This window comes from Pezoporus flaviventris, unplaced genomic scaffold (assembly GCF_033815535.1).
Source record: "Pezoporus flaviventris isolate CSIRO_AGI_PZ_B2104156 unplaced genomic scaffold, CSIRO_AGI_Pfla_v1 ptg000007l, whole genome shotgun sequence".
Taxonomy (NCBI): Eukaryota; Metazoa; Chordata; class Aves; order Psittaciformes; family Psittacidae; genus Pezoporus; species Pezoporus flaviventris.
In genome coordinates, this window is record NW_026892555.1 from 14,617,148 (window position 1) to 14,639,736 (window position 22,589).

The 22,589-nt window shown below is 38.9% G+C and overlaps 1 protein-coding gene across 7 annotated transcripts in view; it reads left to right on the forward strand.

The window, feature by feature from the left end:
• TRPS1 (transcriptional repressor GATA binding 1) overlaps positions 1-15,998 on the forward strand; it is a 214,924-nt gene extending 198,926 nt beyond the window's left edge. For all 7 annotated transcript variants that reach the window (XM_061447836.1, XM_061447842.1, XM_061447843.1 and 4 more), the window contains 2 exons: positions 4,602-4,724; positions 9,755-15,998. In XM_061447836.1, the coding sequence (XP_061303820.1) occupies positions 4,602-4,724; positions 9,755-10,816 (1,185 nt within the window). In that variant the 3' untranslated portion in view covers positions 10,817-15,998. The remainder of the gene's footprint in view (positions 1-4,601; positions 4,725-9,754) is intronic.
• Positions 15,999-22,589: the final 6,591 nt, after the last annotated feature.

A 22,589-nucleotide genomic window follows, 5' to 3' on the forward strand; every position in this document is an offset into this window, starting at 1 on the left:
TTTGTGATGGGGAAGTGAAAGTAATCAGCAAAAAGAGAAGTTTTGTTATGTCCAAAACCAAGAGGGTGATGTAAGAAGAATGTTTGGCTGATGCTTGTGGAGTCTATTTGAGTTTCTAAAAGCATCTTCTGGCAGAAATTTTGAAAACAGGATGTATTTGGCACTAGCAGAGTGTCAGGCACCGTTGCTTAGTCTAGCTAGCTAAAAAGCCACAGTTCCTGAGCAGTGTTTTTTGCGGTGATTTTATAATATAGATTTTGCTACATTAAGTTCCATTGAAAAAATAACTGAAAATTTGGTACATTTTTAAATATTTTTGTATAACTGTGGAGTGTAACGACAATTCTGCATGGCTACCAAGTTTGAAATCATGTAAACTGTAAAACTGTAGGGTCATCCTTTTAAATCCTAAAGCAGTTTTTGTGAAAAAGAAGGTCTCGATCCTCTCGAGATGCCTGAGTGAATTGCTTTTTATGTTATCCTTTGCTGGTTGATTGCCTAGCAGAAAGCACTACTAATAATTTTGTTGTTTCAGTGAAGTATTGGTAACTGTTGAAAATCATTTAAGGAGTTAAAAAAAAAATAAATTAGGCATTTGGGCTTGGCAGTGTGGGTACCAAGTTTCAGACGTGTTCAATTTGAAATGGTCAGGATATGAAACCATAAAAAAATGTGAGTAAATACTCTGCATATCAAGGGTTGTTATGTAATTACATGCTTTCAGCATGGTTCTTACTGAGGGAAAACAGTAGAGAGATCTGCAAGACATTCAATGAATAATTACAAACTTTCATAGTTTAGCTACATAAAAGTAATAATCCACTTGTTGCTTTGCTACTACTATAATACTAAAATGTGTGCATACTTTTTTTCCCCAGAGCAAAGCAACTATGACTGTAGATTTGCTAGAAAGTTATCTGAAAAACTTGAAATCCCCTCTGCCTCCCAACCCCCAGTTTTGGCTAAGCTCCAAATTATAAACAGCTGAACTGATTTAAATGAAGTTTTCTATACCAAAAAAAAAAAAGAAAGAAAAAAAAAGAAAAGAAAAATTACATCTGGGCTGACAAAAACATGTTTCAGCCCAATGTGATTTGAGACAACCATGATACTAAATACCCAGACCTAGGAACTGGAATGGAAATAGAGACAGGCTCTTCACTGCACTGGCCCATTCAGGATTTGGGATAGTAATATAGTAGTTATAAGGCTCCAGATGATTAAAGTTTGACTTAACAAATACATATTTTAGTTATTTAGACCCTTTTGGCTTATTCTTCCAAGGATGTTCAGGAAATTTTTGTAGACAACTCCAGCTAGTGCTAGTAGCATTGATCGCAGACTGAAACCTGTGGCTCGAACCTCTCCATAACCAGTTATGTTGACTTACCTTCTCTGGGCTGACCTTAAGAGATTAACTATATGTGTTCACATTTGAAAAAGAGCAAAAGCTTCCATAACAGATTTCTTGAAAATGCTGGCTAGGGTGGTGCTTAGCAGAGCACTTGAGCATATGGCTGGGTTTTATGGAGGCTGTGGGCCATAGCTGTTGTGCAGACTTTTAAGGCCCAAAGTCTTGTTTGTATTTTTTTTAAAGAAACTCCATTGGTTTAAGACAAGATGACTACCGGCATTGTAGGCTTTTAAAAATAGACTCTTTTTTTTTTTTTTTCTTGTAGACGTGATGAACATTTCTCATGTATATTTTGACAAGCAGGTCTTTTCTGTGATCGGTAGGATCTGGGAGTCAAGAATATTTAATCCTGATCTTTCACAGTCCTGTTTTACACCAGGAAGTCTATTGTAAAGCTGTGTGTCCCCACAATATAAAAAGCTGTTTCATAAACAAAAGTAACAGCCTTGTAAGTTTTTTCAGAGGTAATTTAATTCATAATTTATTATATAGATATTGGAATAATCATTGTTGATTGTCCTGCAAGGTCCTTAAATAATGCAGAAATAAGTTAAAGATAAGATGCAACACCTAGGGCAGCATGTAGGAAAACTTAACTTTACATTCAGTGTAGCGAAAAATGTTTAGCTGAACTACTTTGAAATTTTAAACTGACAAATAATTTGTAAACACTAAATAAGCACAGGTATAGGTTTTTTACATGTATAGGTACTATGTAAATTGTCATCTGTAGTCATTGTATTATTTCATTGCAACTAATGTCTAGTTTGAAACATATTTTTCTTTTAAAAAAGAGAGAAAAAATGAGTTACTTCTGTCAATGTTTCAAAAATATAATAAGTCCATAGGATTTCAGTGTTATTATACCTTCTAGGACTATTCAGACATGTACAAATGCAGTGTATAAACTAGACCTCTCTCTATATATTTGACTTTGTAGAGGCTCTTTCCCAAACTCAGTGAACACAAACAGAAATATAAGGGTGGAAGGACTGGCTCAGATTAAGACTCCACTTAGTTACTACACCAAACCAAGAAGTCATAGGCCAGCAGACAAGAAGTAGGAATGGCAAGGAACAGTCCTGCAGTTGTGTCTGAATCCTGGCCATATACACTCATTTCCAACTGGAAACTTCTCACCCTTCATGTGGACCAAATTGGGGTTAGTTTAGTGAGGCTTTTATTGTACTTTTGCAGAAAATATTTCAGCATCCAGGTAAAGTTGGGCAAAGATATGCAACCACAAAAAAAATTCGGAGCTTCAATTTACTTACAGATGAGCGTGGCTTCCCAGGGTGAGCTGCATCTCATATACACAGCTAGTTAGATGTTTGCTAAGGGACATCAACTACCATTTAGTTCTCCTGTTAGACAAATTGAGTAAAATGTAACATATTAATGCTTCTGATTTAAGAGACAAAATAGAGGATGACGTAAGGGCATGAGAGAGAGATTATCTTGACTACAATCTTGATTTTATTGTATCACTTTAAAGTAGCACAACCTGCTGTACTAATGAAACTGTGTTCTTGGTTTAAAAGGGCAATTGTTAGCCTGACTTTGTGCTCACTAAAAACATTTCCCCAATCTTGTTAAATTACTGCACTCATTTCAGATTTTTATAGCTGTGCAGCTTACCATCCTTAGTTTCTTTACGTTTCATTCATTTTCCTTGTATTGATGATTAATGGAGGATGTCGAACGTTAGAGTGAGCAGGCATCAGCAAATGCAAGATCATAATTAGTTTAGCTGACGAGGGCCTCTGATAGCACTCGCATCTGGATGGAAAAATTACCCTATAGGGAACTGGCTGCTCACCAGGTCTTTTTAGTGATACATTGTGAAACACCCGATGAATCAAATGCCCTTTCAATGCCAAGAAAGTGTTCCAGTCTTGAAGCCAAAATTATGTCTGCAGAAAGCTTTCCATTTGAAATGTATCAGAGTACAATTATAACCATTGTATTTTTTTGGCATGAACACCACTTTTCTACAGTATGCACTAAAGTTAAATAAATTACTTAAATTTTATGAAACCTGAAATTCTTACTTACAGTGTTGGTAATTTTTAATTTATAATAAAATTAGTTTTCACGCAGTCTGTTTTTCCCTGTACTCAGCCATTCTTATCTTACATGCTGAAGATTTTGTATTGATTTTTTTTTCCTTTGCAAAAAGGGAACAGAGTTGAAATTCAGATTTTCTTTTCAGCAAAAGAATTCCATTTCCTGCTTATAAGTATTTGTGCCCACAAACACAGCCTGACTTTTGTTTAAATGAGAAGTTTAATGAAATCATTACTCTGTAGAAAGAATTTAATGAGCAATACTCATAAATGTGTCTACTTTTAACTATTCCTGGATCATTATGAAAGCTGATGAATGCACAGTCCAGTCTGGTTAAAAATCAATTTGTGTTTAGGGAAGCTATACCATGCCTTTCTTTGCTTGACTAAAATAAAGAAATTATCCATCGATGAGGCAGTATTTTCTGGGGTTTCAGGTGAAGTTCAAAAGAAGTCTCATTAAGAATACTGCACTTTTATTTGTTTGGCAGAGGTTGCACCTTGTTCATAGTGAGCTCTGGGAAATATGTGGTAGGTTATACCGATTCCAGAAGTAAGTAGGAAAGGTGAACTGTATATCATGTATTCAATTAATGAAGTATAATCTCTGTTAAAGGAATTGGTATCATGCAGATACAAACTCTTAATTAAGTGAAGTGGTGGTGTTTCAGAGTTCTTGCTACTGATCACACTTTAAAATCAAGCAACCTAAAAAGAAATAATCTGTTGTGAAATGTGTTGAACAAATCAGGAGAAGTTTACAGAATGTTCTCTGTCAGCCTCCAGAGGGTTTTTTCAGTATTTGCTGTTTAGAAACCATCATTAAATGCACAAAACCTGAAGTTCAAAAAGTTAAAGCTGTTATTCTGAAAAGGCTTTGGTGTTTCACACACCTCATCCATCACTCTATGGTTAATTATAATGAAAATCAGTGGTGCCTATTAAGCACAATTGAACCTGACCTCATTATGGGCAGTGTGGTTTTATACTGTCATTGTTGCCAGTCTAGAGACAAAACTCCTGTGTTGATTTGTCCTAACTCCGCAGCTCATGTGACTCACCTCTGACCTGCTTTTTTTTTTTCTCCTGTTTTTTTTTTTCCTTTTTCTTCCCTATTTCAGAGACGTAGAGGCTCGGGTGTTTTTTGTGCCAATTGCCTGACCACAAAGACCTCTCTCTGGCGAAAGAATGCAAATGGTGGATATGTATGCAATGCGTGTGGCCTCTACCAGAAGCTTCACTCGGTAGGAAGAACTTACTGGTTTGTTCAGAAAAAAAAAGGGTTATACAGCTAAGCTGGGCAGCTGTGGTCTTGTCTGGATGTGTGATTAGTACCACTCCCTGGCCTGCAGTTAATTTCCTAACAGGGTTTTTGCTCTATGGTCACTTTGGGATCAGATGTGATTCATTATGAAGCAAGCTGGGATGCTGTGGGTAGATGTGTTTGAGATCACCAGTGATGCATTTAATTATTTTGATACAAAATAAGGGGAAAATTATTTCTTTTCTGGGAATTCCATTTAAAGACATACAGTATGTCGTGATGAAAGCTCTCTAAATTCGAGAGCCCTCATGTTTTTAACAAAACAAAAAAGGCTAGACATCACATCTATATCAAAAATACCCCTTGCTGTGTTTTTTGTTTTCCTTCACTTTTCTGCCCCCCTTTATTCTTGACAATAGATTTCCTGGACATGTGGGGTGGTGGTATTTCTACAGTTCTTTTTTTCAACAGTTCTTATAGTCTGATGGAGGATTCTGAAATCACTCAACAAGGAAGCTACTCACTTGATGGCACTCATCACTTGGTGAAGGGAAGATTCACCATCCCTCAGGATCAGGCAGGGAATAAGTAATAAAGGATGGTCTATATTGCTTTTCATCTTATTGATTTGATCCTGAAAGATGTTGAATGCTCTGGTCCAGGTCCAGGAAAGCCATGCTTAAGTGTTTCCTTGGATCAGTGCCAAAATGTTCAGAATCTTTTAAGCTTAAAAACCACTCGTTAAATATTATCTCTGCTATCTTTAATAGGAGCACATGGGAGAGTCAGGTGACCAAGATTTGACTCTAATTAATTTTTAAAACATTCCCATGATGTTAGAAAGTGTTAACTATTTTTCAGAAATAGAACCTGAGGCAGCCTTTGGGAGTTTGCCAAGAGAACATAATAATTCAGGCTTCTAGCCCAAATCAGATTCTTTGTTGTGGCTGAGAGTGCGTATTTTTTAAAACCTTTTTTTTTTCAGAAACTCCATTTTCAAAAAAAAAAAAGAAAAACCCACTTAGGAAACTATATTTTAGATGCATTAAGACAGCCAGGAGCCTATGCCTCTTTAAATTTGAGGCATAAGCTTCTAAATCAGTAGTTTCTGTGAATTTTACCCTTGATCTTGTGTATAGGCTGCTTAACCATCGTGTTTACTCAAGATCCTGTCCAGTCAGCCCACTTAATATAAAAGATCCAGTGTTTGAAAGCAGCAAGACCATCACCAGTCTGAAAACTTAGCTCTGTTTGCCATGTGCTGTCAGAGGTCAGTAACTCTTATTAAGCTCCAGAACAACCCATACAGGCAGACAGTATCTGAGCAGAAGATGGATGCATGATCTCTGACCAGCATTTTGGCCAGATCTTACTGAAAGTGTCTCTCAAAGTTTTAGATATAATATCTAATTAAAGAAATTGATCAGGGGTGAGCATTCACAAAGATTTTAAGGACAGGTTGGCTTTTTATCCTTATTTTAACATTGGAGAACTTTGTAGAACTTCCATTTAGAGTGTCCATTTTCCCTTTTTTTTAATTTACTTCTCACTATAGTGTTGGCTCTTACTGTGATTATTAGCATAACTTACTGAATAGATAAAAGCTACAAGAATCACCTATGAATTCAAACATGTAGCTCAGATAGTTCTTAGGAACTAGTAGGAACAATTCAGTGTGCTTCCAACAATAATAATTAGCAATACAATGTCAAACTTCATTTTATGCAAAAAGAAAGCAGGAAGCTGACGCTATCTTTTTGCTCAACTGTTCAAGCATGGCAATAAGCTGTCATTTGGTGGACATTTGACATTAATATCTTCAATTGAACTTTGACCAAACAAATGGAGAGAAATTTAATTAAGCCTCCACTCTGTTGTGTTGTGATAGCAACTCCATTGTAAGTTGGAGACTGAAATAATCAAACAAATTTCTCCTTTGGGACACCTTTTGAGACGATGTCATGCAAAGGGATGTTCTTTGGGGTGACACCGGAAAGAGGAAAGTTTCTTTTGTCTGTCTGCCTATCTCTTCATGAAAACTTACATTAAGTACTATATAAATGAATGTTTTCAAATTAAAGATTTTAGGATAGTGCAGTTACTAGATAAATGTTTGAAGCTATAAAAATTAAAGGTAATAGAACTTTCTCTTCTGTGAGTATTAAACTAAGCAGCACTAAACAACTGAGTAACATTCACCTATAGTAGGTTTGCACGCTTCATAGCTCCCTTTTGATTGGATTATCACTATTGAGAACTACTGTCCTGATTAACTCAAATATGTATATAGTACACTCATCTCTAAGGTCCCTTTTTTATTGTATTTAATGAGAGAAATTATAGTCTATCAGATACTACTGGGTGGTAGTGACTGACACATTAACATGGTAGTACTGATTTCTGCTCCAACTCATATTTCCATTTCTATGATACCTAAAATAATGAATTTGACCATTATTATTGAGGTGCAGTTCCTCATTTTTAATATCTATAACTCTAAGGCCACAGAAAACTAGATTTTGTTCCCTAGTTATTCCTTGGCCACATCCTTAGACTGCTTCAGTGAGGAGTTATAGCATATTATTCTAGGGTTAGAAATAAGTGATCTTCTAGCAGAGAAGATCACTTATTTTCCATGGTGTCTAGGAAGTCTAATCACAATAATTTAATAAACTATTTGCTGAATTTTGTGACTTTTTATTAAGTTACTCATGGTTAGGGTAGCAAGATTGCCAATTGATATAGGGATAGCAAAAAAAAATCCTTGCGATCATACCCAATATATTATGTGTAATACATAAATAAGGATCTGCCATAGGGCATTTTAAAGGCAAAATATTTCTGTCTGCCTTACTTCCAACCAAGTATGTTTATCTGCACCTTACTGATATTAATAAGGAAAATGTGAGTAGCTTTACTCCACTGCAGTCTGGTTTAATCAGCTAAAGACTAGTCAGATGAGTAGTTATTTGCATGCTGAAGAATTTCTAAGTTGGACCTACAGCTTTTAACTCCTAATAGAGTGTAACTTTGAAGAGACAGAGTTGCCAATGAATGTGTGAGGGTCTTTAATCACAGGTATGAAGATATTTCTTTTAACTACTTCCACGATCAGACTTCATACCTGTAGCATGACAAGTAAGAAATTCCACTTTTGAAAGGTTATCCAGAAGCCATATGAAAGTGATCTGTAGTGTATAAAAAAAGTTCAATAAGAGCAACATCAATAATATTCTAAGACCTCACCTAGCATGTTAGTATGACAGTCTTAGAATTGTCATAAGAAAGCGAGGATATTACACTGAGCCTGTAGTAAAGAGTATATGCTTATGCGTATCAATTAGCTATCAATTCTGCAAGCTATAAACATTTATTTGCATGGAATTCACATAGAAAATATTGTAATTTTTTCTAACATGATTTTCCCTCAACTTTGATCTGTTTGAGGAGGCTGGTTCAGGTCATGTTTTTCTGCTAAGTTTAAGTTTTGCTTATTAAAAATCTAGATCAAAGTGTATATTTCTTTTGATTCAGAATTTTAATACAAAGGAAAATCTTTTAAAATAGCTCTGCTGCCTAAAATGTAGTTAGTAGTTAGCCATTAAGGATAAATCAACCTCAGGGAAATAAATAGGTGAAAGAGGAGAGGAAGATGACAAGTCAAGAGAGAAACTAGATTTCTACAAATAATAAAGTGATGCTCTTCCAGCTCTGGATATTTTTATATTAATTCAAAGTTATGAATATATCTAAATTATGTGACATTGAGGATACAAATTATTTTGGATATTGACTGTATGCCAGAATTTAATCTGCACTTTAAAACAATATTAGAAAATTTACAAATAAATATATAAGTGGAATACTATGTAGGGCACTTTTCTGGCCTCCAACCAAAACGGAATTATGTGTGCATTTGGATGAGACAAATGGCAACCTCCAGCATGCCAAACTGAATGACTTTTAGGTAGTTTTTGTTGTTCTAACATCTTCCCAGTACAGCAGCTACTGATGTTACAGCACCATCTTTCATTCACATACCATTGCCTTCCTATTGAGGGGCCTTTCCAAGAAGGCTGGCTGCTGTCCTTGTACTATTTTTATTCATTTTCTTTTACTTTTTCACCAAAAAGTATTTTCAATTCTCATCTAAGTAGGCCACCTACCCTGAGTTGGTGTGGGGAATTAGCAAACGGAAACAGAAGTCCTCATTTAATTCTTCTCTCTGTCCATTCCAGTATGCTCTTTTATTTACAGACCCTATTTTCCACATTTAGGGAATGACTTAACACAACATTTGTAACATATAGAAGGAAATACAGTAGGGATGAAGGAGGGGAAGTTGGTACCAAAGTCCAACATAGAACTTTTGGTGCACAGGAAAAGTTTTCCTGGGCTTTCTTCTCCATCTGTCTTAGTCCCTTTCCAGCCACCATCATCCCACTCACCATCACAGCAGAAATGCAACCCTTTTGCTAGGTGACAGCAGTGGTGGTTTGCAAGCCCTGTATTTACTTGCATTTTCTATCAGTGTCAAAGGGGGTGAGTATCAAGGTAAGTGTTACTCAGTTCTTGTTACTGTGAGATCTATACAAACACTGCCCAATACGAGCCCATGTGATATAGTGCATATTATAAGACTAGAGCATAGTGCCATGCGTCTCCCACCTCATCCCCAGCTCTCAGTACCCACTTTCAGCACATCTCCCCCAGAATTTTTCAGTAGTAAGGGTAATAAATGCTTTGACAGTTAGCATACTTCATGCCTTTTTAAGTAAAGAGGTATAATATGTTTAAGGTGGTTGACTTAGTTTGATAAAACAAATCCGAAGTTTACATTTAGCATGAGGGACCAGGAAACAATATTTGGGTTGAAATTTGGACATTCCCATAAAACTCTTACAATATACCTCTTCACAAAAGAAAAGATAAATTTGGGTGAGTGTGGTTTCGCAGATTTAATGTGTCTTTCTTTTTTCCTTTTGTTCATTATGTGTGTGTTCCACGCAGACTCCCAGGCCTTTAAACATCATTAAGCAGAACAATGGTGAGCAGATCATTAGGAGACGAACAAGAAAGCGCCTTAACCCGGAGGCACTTCAGGCTGAGCAGCTAAACAAACAGCAGAGGGGTAACAGTGAGGAGCAAGTCAATGGAAGCCCCTTAGAGAGGAGGTCAGAGGATCATTTACCTGAAGGTCATCAGAGAGAAATTCAGCTTCCCAGCCTCAGTAAATATGAGGCCCCAGGTTCATTGACTAAAAGCCATTCTGCTCAGCAGCCAATATTGGTCAGCCAAACTCTGGATATTCACAAAAGGATGCAACCTTTGCACATTCAGATAAAAAGTCCTCAGGAAAGTACTGGAGACCCAGGAAACAGTTCATCGATATCAGAAGGGAAAGGAAGCTCAGAGAGAGGCAGCCCAATAGAAAAATACATGAGACCTGCGAAACATCCAAACTATTCACCACCTGGAAGCCCTATTGAAAAATACCAGTACCCACTCTTTGGACTTCCGTTTGTACACAATGACTTTCAGAGTGAAGCTGACTGGCTGAGATTCTGGAGTAAATATAAGCTGTCTGTTCCTGGGAATCCACACTACTTGAGTCATGTGCCTGGCCTACCAAATCCTTGCCAAAACTATGTGCCTTATCCCACCTTTAATCTGCCTCCTCATTTTTCAGCTGTCGGATCAGACAATGACATTCCTCTAGATTTGGCGATAAAGCATTCCAGACCTGGGCCAACTGCAAATGGTGCCTCCAAGGAAAAGAGTAAGGCACCATCAAATGTAAAAAATGAAGGTCCCTTGAATGTAGTAAAAACAGAAAAAGTTGATAGAAGTACTCAAGATGAACTTTCTACCAAGTGTGTGCACTGTGGCATTGTCTTTCTGGATGAAGTGATGTATGCTTTGCATATGAGTTGCCATGGTGACAGTGGACCTTTCCAGTGCAGCATATGCCAGCATCTTTGCACGGACAAGTATGACTTCACAACTCACATCCAGAGGGGCCTACACAGGAACAATGCACAAGCTGAAAAGAATGGAAAACCTAAAGAGTAAACCTTAGCACTTAGCACAATTAAACAGAAATAGGTTTCCTTGATGGGAATTCAATAGCTTGTAATGTCTTGTGAAGACCTATAAAGCACTTCATATAGAGAGCATGCCTTATCCAATATTAAATCCCTTTTTCTTTTTTTTCTTTTTTTTCTTTTTTTTTTTTTCCTTTTAAATGGGAGGGTTACCAAGAAAAAAAGAACAGTTTGATGGTGGCCAGAAGGGGGAGAAGATAATTATATGGGACATGGCCCACCAAAGCTAGCCAGAATGCAGTGAATCATGGCAAATAACCTTGAGAAAATTTTACCGGACAATTAATACCTTTGCTGTTGTGTAAGAGACATAACTGGCAAGAGTGCAAAGATGTGTATATGTATATACTGCTGCAGGGGTATAGTGAACATATGCACATTGTATATAAGAACTAGACTTGTGAAATATACAGATGTTAAAAGGTCATTTTCTTTTCTTTAATTGGGGCTAATTCTGCCCTACAACATGCCTTAGGATCACTTCATCCTCAAAGCTTTGGCAGCAATTTCATCTAGATGTTTCTCAGACTCAGCTGATTTTTAGCTACCATTTTATCACTACATTCTTTCTGGCACACTTTAGTCTAGGAAAACCATTTTGTGCAAGTGAAGTCTGACACAGAAGCCACACTCCAGGTTTAATTTGCATAGAACAAGGTAACCTGCTGTATTTTATTTTAATATATTTTTAATATATTACATTTCTAAACCTTAAAGTCTAAGGTTACTTCTCCACAGACGTAACATTGCTATACATACCAGTCAATCCCTTCAGTAGACTTATACCAGCTTTTGCTAAGTAGCATTAAATGTCTTCATAATACTTTTTAATACTTACAGCTTTTTCAAAACTATCCATGAAGGGAAAGCTCCTCAGCATAACTGCTCAGGGAAATAGGGCTAAATAACTAAATATTAAATAATTGGTTAAAGGTGCTGTTAGACGAGCCTCCATGCTTGCTACAAGGGTGTACAAGAACTGACTTTAATCATTTTCATTATAGTGTCCCAACCAGTAGTTTATTATTTTGCCACAGGGATGTAGAAGATATTACAAGCTACTGGATGCACTGTCAGATTAACTTATTTCATTAAAGAAGTTGGGAGAACAAATAGAAAAAACCTTATTTTTCTAGTAAATATTAATGTATTACATTTCAAATAATGGTGCCTGACATATTGAATAATTATTTTCTACAGTGTACGTATGCAACAAAGATATTCCATCATGCATTAGAGTCAGTTCTGGCTCTGCCTCGCTGTTTACATTTGCAAATGTAGCAAACAAGGTAATGAAGCAACTATTTCTATTGCAGTAGGTATCTTTTTTTCTGTGTGTGTGCATTAAAGTTGTAAACGATAACATAAAATGAATGAAATTTGTTGATATTAATGGTATGGAAAAACAAGAAGGAAATGAAAATATTTTTATGCCTACTTAGGAAAAAAAGGGTAGCACTATTCATTCCAAGTACTTTTGTATTCTTAAGCTCTTAACTCACATTGTTATGCTTAAAATGATAAACATATATCCTCTTTTTATTGCTTTGTCTGTGTTTCAGAAGAAACATTTCAGAAATTATTTTGATAAGTGCTGTTTGATGATGCAGCACTGATGTTTTATTGCATTCTGTAGTAGCATTGCACTCCATTTTTACAATATTACGCAGTTGCTTTTTTGTTTTGTTTGGGTTTGTTTCTTTTTCGCAGTGCAGGGTCTTAGTTCCTTATGGTTGGATGGCAGGTGTAGCTCAACTGGTTCATGAATGTTGCAGCGAATGAAGTTTAAAATGTCTTTCTGATATTATGTTGTCTTTTATTTCTCCATTCATGCATTTTATTTTTTAAAATGTTCTATAAAAATATTTCTGGACTAAGTCCTCACTTGAGATTATACGTAAAGGGTCCTATTCTGATCTCACTTACATGCCGCCTTTCTCAGATTTTCATGTAATTGAAACTAAAGCATCATAAAAACAAAAAAAAGTTCTTGTATTTAACTTACCTGAATCTCACCATTCTCCCTTCTAGAATTTGGTGCGCTTATATTTAACCAGATAGACAGGGAGGTGGAAGATACAAGGGGAGGTGATAGGAAATGCCTCATAGGGGTTGGCAAAAGGAAAACCAGGAAGGAACCGGCCTAAATGTTCAGCACTTTGATGGTCTTTTGAAAAATAATGTGCCTAAAGCAGCTGGCAACAAACATCACCATGCATGAGAAGCACTTACACAGTTGATCACCAAAGGTCTTGCTGACCTTGGCAGTATTTTACGTGTTACGTTTTCACACAGATGAAACGTTATTGCGCAGTTTCTCTGATTTGTTAGGCACAGAAAGGCTATTGTTCAGCATTAGGCTTGCATTCCTTCCTGCTCCACCCATTGCTTCTATACTGGTGAGCAGCATATGGAAAGTCCCACTCAGTCTGTTCACGGCTGTGTTCTATAACCCTTCAATAGTGTTCTAGGTTAGCAAAGGATATTGGGCCACATTCTTCTTCTTCTATTTTTTAGATGAATCTCCAGCTTGTTACCAGTTCCAGACAAAGTCTGGTTATGTTTTTACTATTGTTCTCCAATAATAAGTTCTGACTTGTTTTTTGTGGATTTATTTTTGCTGGGTATTTTTAGTTTCTTCTTTTTTTTTTTTTTTTTCTGTGGGGACTGAAATAGATTGCCCTCATTTCGTTACGTCAGGGTCCAGTGTGTGTTCTTTTCAGCTTTTCCAAGAAACATGTTAGACTCACTAAGCAGTGATTTTTATCAGCTCCGGAGGTAGCTTCCTGCCGGTTTTCAGTAGTTACTGGTTTGACTTACTTTATCTAAGACCTACCAGTTCCTGTGGCTTCTTCATTGATAGAAGCTACATCTTCATGTCAAATAGCTTAGGGGGTACATGCACATTGTGAGACTTGAGCACCACCCTGTACTTCATTACACCTCTTGCTAAACTCAGAAGCAGAGGCCAATAACAGGAAATACACATATCGGGGTTTGGGGATGAGGAGAAATGAAATCTTATGAGTGCAAAGAACAAGACAGGTTTTTGAATGTTATTATTGCACACATAGATGGTGCAAATGAAAATTGAAAGTTCATTGTTCTTGCCATGACATATTGAGATGTTCAAAGATTTCTGCTTTGTAAGAAATGGGATTTTGCCATAGCCTGTTCTCTTTGATTGGGCTGGGGGGAGCACAGTTTTGTTTATGAACAAAAGAGAGGTGACTCCCTCTCTCTTCCAGCCCCCATCACAATGGATATTAATAAAAAAAATAATTCCTGACATTGAAAAAGAATAATCTTATTTAATAACTCTCAGATGGAAACCAGTGTTAGCGCACACAAGTAATTACTGCACCTGCTGCATTTCCATCAGCTTACAGCACCTAAACCTGAACTTCCAAAGAATCATTCTTTGTTCTCTGTTTGTCAGTGTCTGCAGGGTGTTATACTTCTACTAAGGAATGGTGGCTTGAGATCTTAAAATGTATCTCAAATTGAACCACAAAATAAGTAGATGGCTCAAAACCAGAGGATTTGTGATACCTGTCATTAGTCAGATTGCAGAGCAGGAACAATGTTTCTATTAGCACTCTGTACAGAGGGAGTCATCATGAGACATCTTCTGTCAACAGGACTGCCTCTCAGCTATTCACTTCAGGGCTCGTGCCCCATAGGATAATGCAGCAGGAGATGAAGATATTCAAGAGCACAGTTTGTGTTCAGGTGTTAAACTCAAGAGTGATTTCCAAAATAAGTTTTGCACCTAATTGCCACTGTGCTGATGAAACTCCCACCTTAATTTTTCATGGACCATCCAGAAAGGAGGAGGGACATTGGATACTTGTTTTACCTAAAAAATGTACTGTTATGCACTGTGACAGTTTTAAACACAGACAACATAGACACTACTCAAGAAGTTGAGGCATGCTATGGGCAAGAGATTATTTTTGCAGTTAGAGGGGCAGCAAGACAAAAGAGACTGATGTTAATTGTGTACAGTGCTGAAGCATTGTGGTTATGCAGCAGGGAGACCTTATCTGGCAACCATGGATTAGTACTCAGTTCAGGACCAGACTTTCAAGTCCATCTTTGGACTGGGTAGTGTTGCTGTGTAATCATTACTGCTTGCTTTATGTGCTAGGGATGTTGTCTACCATCTGCTTTTTGCCCAGGATGCCTAAATATATGTGTGTTCTTGCTCCTGTATTGATTTTTCTTGGCTGACTTAACATGCTAATTCCTAATACTGGTCAGGAAAAGCCAAAGAGATTAGAAGTTAACTTCTGTTCAGCCAGAAGGGTAGATATATTTCTTTCTGCTTCTGTGGAAACAAGTTATGCTTGGCAAAGAATAGAGAGCAATTTGTCAGCATATCCCAAATGTGATAGATAAGTGAGAAATCCCTTCTAAACTTTTCTATAATGTTAAGATGGGTCAGGTAGAATGATTTACATAATTTCCTTACCTCAGAATAGGATCCATCCCCACAATTTTCCTCACAATTTTGTTTCATTCAGCCAGCTCTGAAAAGCTGGTAGTGAGATGCTACCTAGATAGTAATCACATATACCCTGATTTACCTCTTTTTAAGAGGATAAAGGACAATAATTTAATGGCTGCCAGCCATATAAGTACCAGTTTAATTTGTTTTTTGGTTACACATAGTAAAATAATATTCTTAGAATAAACATTGTAACAGCAACCACAGTTTTCCATTCCGATCATTTTGGCCTCTGAGCTCTATGTAGAAGGAGAACAGGAGAAAAGGAAACATCTCAAAATGCCATTGTAAATTTAGCTTATAGAAAATTCACCAGCAGGAAAAGGAAAAAAAAAAAAAAAAAGAAAAAAAATTTGTAAAGAATGACTTCATGTTGCTAAAAACCATCATTAAACTTGTAGCCCTGATTTGAATCTAGAATGTCGGCTCTTAATGTTTTGTCCTTACAACACATGGATGTGTTTTTTGTTCTGTTTTGTTTTGGGTTTTTGTTTTGTTTTGTTTTTTGGTTTTCATAGTGCATGTTCATTTCTACTCACAAACATGTTCTTGGTGTATTTCTTATGCAAACAATCTTCAGGCAGCAAAGATGTCTGTTACATCTAAACTTGAATAATAAAGTTTTACCACCAGTTATAAATCAGATTCATGTCATTGTTTCTGGGGAGAATGTAATGTCATAGTATCACTGCACCATTGCGGGGCTGGGAAGAAAATCTGGAGTTGAGCTGCTCTGAGGGCATGACAGGGCCTGACAGCATCTATGAGTAACGGATGTTGATTACTGAAAGGCAAAGGCAGCATTGCTCAAACAGTAAAGGCATGAAAAGAGAGGGGCTCCTTCAAAAGCAGATTAGCCCTACTGCAGTCCTTCTGCATTAGGGACTCTAGATGTGATCCTAAACTCATTCAAGTTAATGACAGGATTTAGGCTGAAAGCCTGTTTCAGTGGGGTTTGAACTTTTTTCAGTACTCTAGCAGCCTGGCATTTCCTTACTGGTTTTATTCTGCTGTCCAAAGATGACCAAATGTAGGAATAATTTTCAGATATCATTTAAGAAAGGCTAATACTGAAATGTGATCAGTTCCCCAGGGTTACCAATTGTACCTTTGGCACAAAGTCCATGGTAGTCTTTAAATACTCAGGACCATGCTTTCACATCATGACCGCAACTCTTCCAGGAAAACCAGCTTGCTCTCATCACACAGGTTACTGACCCAACGGTGACTCAAGAACAGAAAATACCACCTACAGTATTGCCACCACCGCTTCCTGCAGCAACCTTGGAAATTTCCTCAGAGATCCCAAACTGGAGCACTGACCAAATAAGCTCAGTTTGGCATTTCTGTTGGGATGAGCTCACAGCCCAGGGTGGTATGGCTCCCAGCCATAATTTCCATTATGCTGTAATTTCCTTTCTCTATAGGTTTTGTCTCATGTTCATGGTTGAGAGGCTGTTCACCCTCATACAAAATTATGGTTTAAAGTAATATAAAATTGTAAAATCTCTTAATAATCTTAGAATACAAATATTCTGGAGTTTAATTTTAAAAACACCATGCCAGAAATAACTTCCCCCTGCAATTCATTCTTCCAGTGAATTCAAACACAGACCCTATGAATTTCCAGTCTCTTTTTAATTTCCTGAGATTAATAAAAATAATAACCGTAGTAAAGAAAAAAAAGGGGGGAAAAAAAGCTTTCAAAGACAGGGAGAACTGGTTCTGAAGACAACAACTTTATGGTTAAACCTTATGCATTTTGAAAAAGGCTTTATGCAAAAGCTGGTTGATACACCTTGCATAAGACTGTAGATATACATTTTGTATATTTGTGTGTAAGAATATATATAAACTATATACATATACAGAGATATATATTCACAGAGAGAACATTTATATATGTACAGAGGGAGAAAGTTAAAATTTAAAAATCAAGTATTTTCACCTGTTTTAAGAACACCTTTTGGGGATAACAAGATTTAATCTCAAACTAGGTTCTTGTTATAAAACAATCCTTGACCAGTGTAGTCTTTAATCAGAGTTGAAAACAGTGTTTAATGTTGCAATTCTGTCTCCATATACTTAAATGAGCTCATAATTGTAGGAGCTGATGACCTCAAATTTTCCTTTGTGGTTCTGTTATTTGTATAACCTACTTATAGTGCTAATGCCTTCCTTTTATAACAGCAGCTCCACATGTAAGCATCTCATATAAGTGTACACTGACATTGTTACCAGGTCTTAATATGCAATTATAATGTTTAAATTTATGCCAAGAATCTAGGAACTTCTTCTTCTAGCATCTATGTCCTTGATCATTTCCTATTTAGTTTTTGCTGCTGCCATATCTTGACATAGGTCAGAGCTCTGTTATCCTGGGTGCAGTCAGGCCAGGAATATAAAAGAATCTAAAGGAATATAATACATCTGCTGGTAGCAGGTCCTGACCCTCATCAAAGAAGATTTATAAATGTATAAATTTAAAAAAAAAAAAAGTGTAGGAATATATGCTGATGCAGAATAAAGTGGACAGAATGAATAAGCAGTGGCCTTCATTCTGTATGAAGGGGAAGTGCAGTGCTTTCAATATTTTGCTATTAATAGAAGAAATGGCCTAGTTATCTTGCAACCATATTTATTATAAATCACAAACAAGTCTGTCTTTATAAAATTGTGTTGACACTGGTTGGGGATATAAAATCAATGAAAGAGCAGAATGACAGTAAAAGTGTTAAGTCTCCATGTCCGTGATGGAAATTTAACCACGATGGGCAATTGCACTGGACAGTTGGGACAGCTGAAACCTGATGGAGGTAGAGTTTGTACTGACACCAGCTTTTCTTTCCCTGAAGAGTCTGACTGATCCTTGTGTGCAGAGCAACAAGAGTATTAGTGGGTAAATGAAAATGTCTCCTGCACATCCAAAGGAATAGAAGTGTCTTTCATACATAGTGGTTGCAATGTCAGTGGAGGTGTCTGCTTCAATTCCAAATACTGCTTTGGAACTGACAGCTTAATGGTGAGATTGATAAGGTGACATTTCTGTCACCCACCTCCAAACAGCTCCCTCAGCACTGTTACAATGTCAGTGGAGTTGGCCAGAGAAGAAATACAACTGTTTAAAAGAACAGACAAGAAATACAAAAATATTGTTCTTTTTTAATAAAAGAACAAAAACTTCTATTACAATACTATGACTTAAACCTGCCGTAGAAAGACTTCATCTTAACATTGTTTTGCAAAGGCAATACAGCTGCTGTCACCTTATTTCTGAGTGGAATAATTTATTTTAGTATTTGTACCAAAACCAAAACCCCACATAAAGCTAGCTCTCCTCTCACTGTGGCAATCTTTTAAGAAAGTGAAATAATAAAGGAGCGTAAAAATGGCTTAGGAAGGCTTTCTAAATTACCATTTCATGGAAGTGAACTAGATATTTTCTTACCACTTATTTTTGTAAAGAAAAATTCTTTCAAAGCAAAATGAGAGTATTTTCTTTCTCTTTTAATCAAGGTATTTTCCCCACAACAAAGTCTGATAAAACAGGAAATAAGTTTCAGAGTATGATAGAATGACGTGTGTAAGCCTTTCAGAAAGGTAGGGTGATTTTTCAAAGTCAGTATTTCATGAGGGTGGCATTCACACTGTGTACTTTGGACAACCAATTGTAAATACACATTACGATCCTAATTTTCCTTAAGAGTCAGTCAAATGTTCAGACAGGAATTTATTAGATGGTCATAGCCATCCATTGGAGAGGTCCAGACTAGATGATCTCCAGAGATCCTTTTAGACTAGATGATTTTGTGATTATAAACATTCACAAATTCAGCCGATTTATGTTTATTAAATACGGCATGGAGCAATTGGAAATGAAGAGCGTGGCTAACAGGGTGGGTCAAGGCAGTTTGTGCAGGCAGGCGAGCGGGATGGTGAACACCCATCGTGTGACCAGGGCCCGGTCTGGGAATTCTGCTCTGGCCTGCCCCGGCGGTGGCAGCGTAGGCACCCAGACAGAGCCGGTGAGAGGGGAGGCTGCAGGGCAGAGCTTGGGGTGCAGAGAGTGCCTGCACTGGTCTGGTGAGGGGAGGGTGCACAATGGGCAGGGCTGCACTCGGTGCTCCCTGGTGGAGGTCCTCCTGCAGCAGGGGTTGAGCTGCGGGATGCTGTTAATAGGCTGCGAGATGTCAGGGAAGCTGAGAGGAAGCAGGAATGCTTGCTCCTGGCCCAAACTGTGCAGGAGCCTCGAGCTTCACCTCTAGCTCATGGAGGAAAGAAGGAGGCCGTTAACCCGGGAAGCTGGGAATTAGTAACAAAAAAGAACAACAAAAAAAGGAGGAAAAGGACAATCAAAAGCAAGGGGCTTCCTCCTAAATCTGTTGTCCCCATTCAGAACCACTTTGCTGTCCTGCAGGGGGCTAATGAGGAAACACACTCGCACCAGAAACAACCGGCTGATGCACTGCCAAAGAAGATCTCTACTGGCGCTGCCAGGAAAAAGCGGCAGGTCATAGTAGTAGGGGACTCTACTTTGAAACGGACAGAAGCACTCGTCTGGCCGCCTGACCCAGTCTCAAGCGAGGTGTGTTGCCTACCAGGAGCCATGGTGTGACAGAGAGGCTGCCTGCTCTAGTAAGTCTCATGGACTATTACCCACTTCTAGTGATCCATGTGGGTGCTAGGGATATAGGTAACAGTAGCCTGGAGAAGGGACTACAGAGCCCTGGGAGAGGTGGTTAGGGGCTCTGGAGCTCAGGTTGTCTTTTGATCAATTCTCCAGGATACAGGGGAGGACCCTAAAAAGGCTAGGAGGATTGGCCAGGTTAATAAATGTTTAGAAGGGTGGTGTCATAGTCAGGTTTGGATGTCTTGAACATGGGACCCAAGTTTGCAGGCCAGGTTCACTGGGGGCTGGTGATATCTGATATCTGTTAGAGTGACGGTACGGCCCGGCACAAGCAATCCAGGAGGTTCCTCGATTGTGTAGAAGACAACTTCCTTCTGCAAGTAATAGAGGAGCTGACAAGGAGAGGTGCCGTGCTTGACCTCGTGCTCACCAACAGGGAAGGGCTCGTTGGAAATGTGATGCTCCAGGGCAGCCTTGGATGCAGCGATCACGAGATGGTCAAATTCAATATCCTCAGGACAGTGAGAAGAGCGTGCAGCAAGCTCACTGCCCTGGACTTCAAGAGAGCAGACTTGGCCTCTTCAGGAGCCTGCTTAGTAAGGTTCCATGGGATATAGCCCTAGAGGGCAGGGGGGCCCAAGACTCTTGGATCTCAAGATCACCTGCTGCAAGCTCAGGAGTGTTGCATCCCAACTAGAAGGAAGTGCAGCAGGAGGGCCAGGAGACCTCCTTGGATGGATAAGGAGCTCCTGAGGAAAATTCAAATGAAAAAAGAGGCTTATAAAAGGTGGAAGCAAGGACAGGTGGCATGGGAAGAATACAGAGATGTTGTCTGGTAAGCTAGGGACCAAGTTAGGAAAGCTAAGGCCCAGTTAGAATTAAACTGGCAAGGGATGTTAACAGGAAGGGACTCTATAGGTACGTAGTGAATAAAAGACAGACTAGGGACAACGTAGGCCCCCTCAGGATGCTATCGGGAGAACTGGCTGTCCTGGATTTGGAGAAGGCTGAGGTTCTTAATGACTTCTTTGCCTCAGTCTTCACTGGCAAATGCTCTGACCACACCACCCAAGTCTTGGAAGGCAGACGCAGGGACTGTGAGAATGAAGACCTTGGGCCCGCTGTAGGAGAGGATCTGGTTTGAGACCATCTTAAGAACCTGAACGTACACAAGTCCATGGGACCTGATGAAATCCATCCACGGGTCCTGAAGGAGCTGGTGAATGAAGTTGCTAAGCCACTGTCCATTATATTTGAAAAATCACGGCAGTCAGGTGAAGTTCCCAACAACTGGAAAAAGGGAAATATAACCCCCATTTTCAAAAAGGGAAAACCCAGGGGATTACAGAACAGTCAGTCTCACCTCTGTGCCTGGCAAAACCTTGGAGCAGATTCTGCTGGAAGGCATGCTAAGGTACATGAAAAACAACAAGGGCGTTTGGTGACATAAATCCATGGGTCCAGATGGGATGCACCCGCGGGTGCTGAGGGAACTGGCGGAAGTCATTGCTAGACCACTCTCCATCATCTTTACCAAGTCTTGGGAAACAGGAGAGGTGCCTGAGGACTGGAGGAAAGCAAATGTCACTCCAGTCTTCAAAAAGGGCAAGAAGGAGGACCTGGGTAACTACAGACCAGTCAGCCTCACCTCCATCCCTGGGAAAGTGATGGAACACCTTATCCTTGGGGCCATCTTAAGGCATATCAAGGATAAGAGGGTTATGAGGGGCAGTCAACATGGCTTCACCAGGGGGAAATCATGCTTGACCAATCTCTTAGCCTTTTATGAGGAAATAACACGGTGGATGGATGATGGCAGAGCGGTGGATGTGGTCTACCTTGACTGCAGCAAAGCATTTGACACAGTCTCCCACAGCATCCTCACAGCTAAATTGAGGAAGTGTGGTCTGGATGATCAGGTAGTGAGGTGGACTGCGAACTGGCTGAAGGAGAGAAGCCAGAGAGTTGTAGTCTATGGGGCTGAGTCTAGTTGGAGGCCTGTAACTAGTGGAGTGCCTCAAGGGTCAGTACTGGGACCAGTATTATTTAATATATTCATCAACGATTTAGATGAGGGAATTGAGTGTACTATCAGCAAGTTTGCTGATGACACTAAGCTGGGAGGAGTGGCTGACACGCCAGAAGGCTGTGCTGCCATCCAGCGAGACCTGGACAGGCTGGAGAGTTGGGCAGGGAATAACTTGATGAAATATAACAAGGGAAAGTGTAGAGTCCTGCATCTGGGCAGGAACAACCCCAGGTTCCAGTACAGGTTGGGGAACGACCTGTTAGAGAGCAGTGTAGGGGAGAGGGACCTGGTGGTCCTAGTGGACGACAGGATGACCATGAGCCAACACTGTGCCCTTGTGGCTAAGAAGGCCAATGGCATCCTGGGGTGTATTAGAAGGGGGGTGGTTAGTGGATCGAGAGAGGTCCTCCTTCCCCTCTACTCTGCCCTGGTGAGACCACATCTGGAATATTGTGTCCAGTTCTGGGCCCCTCAGTTCAAGAAGGACAGGGAGCTGCTGGAGAGAGTCCAGCGCAGGGCAATGAAGATGATTAAGGGAGTGGAGCATCTCCCTTATGAGGAAAGACTGAGGG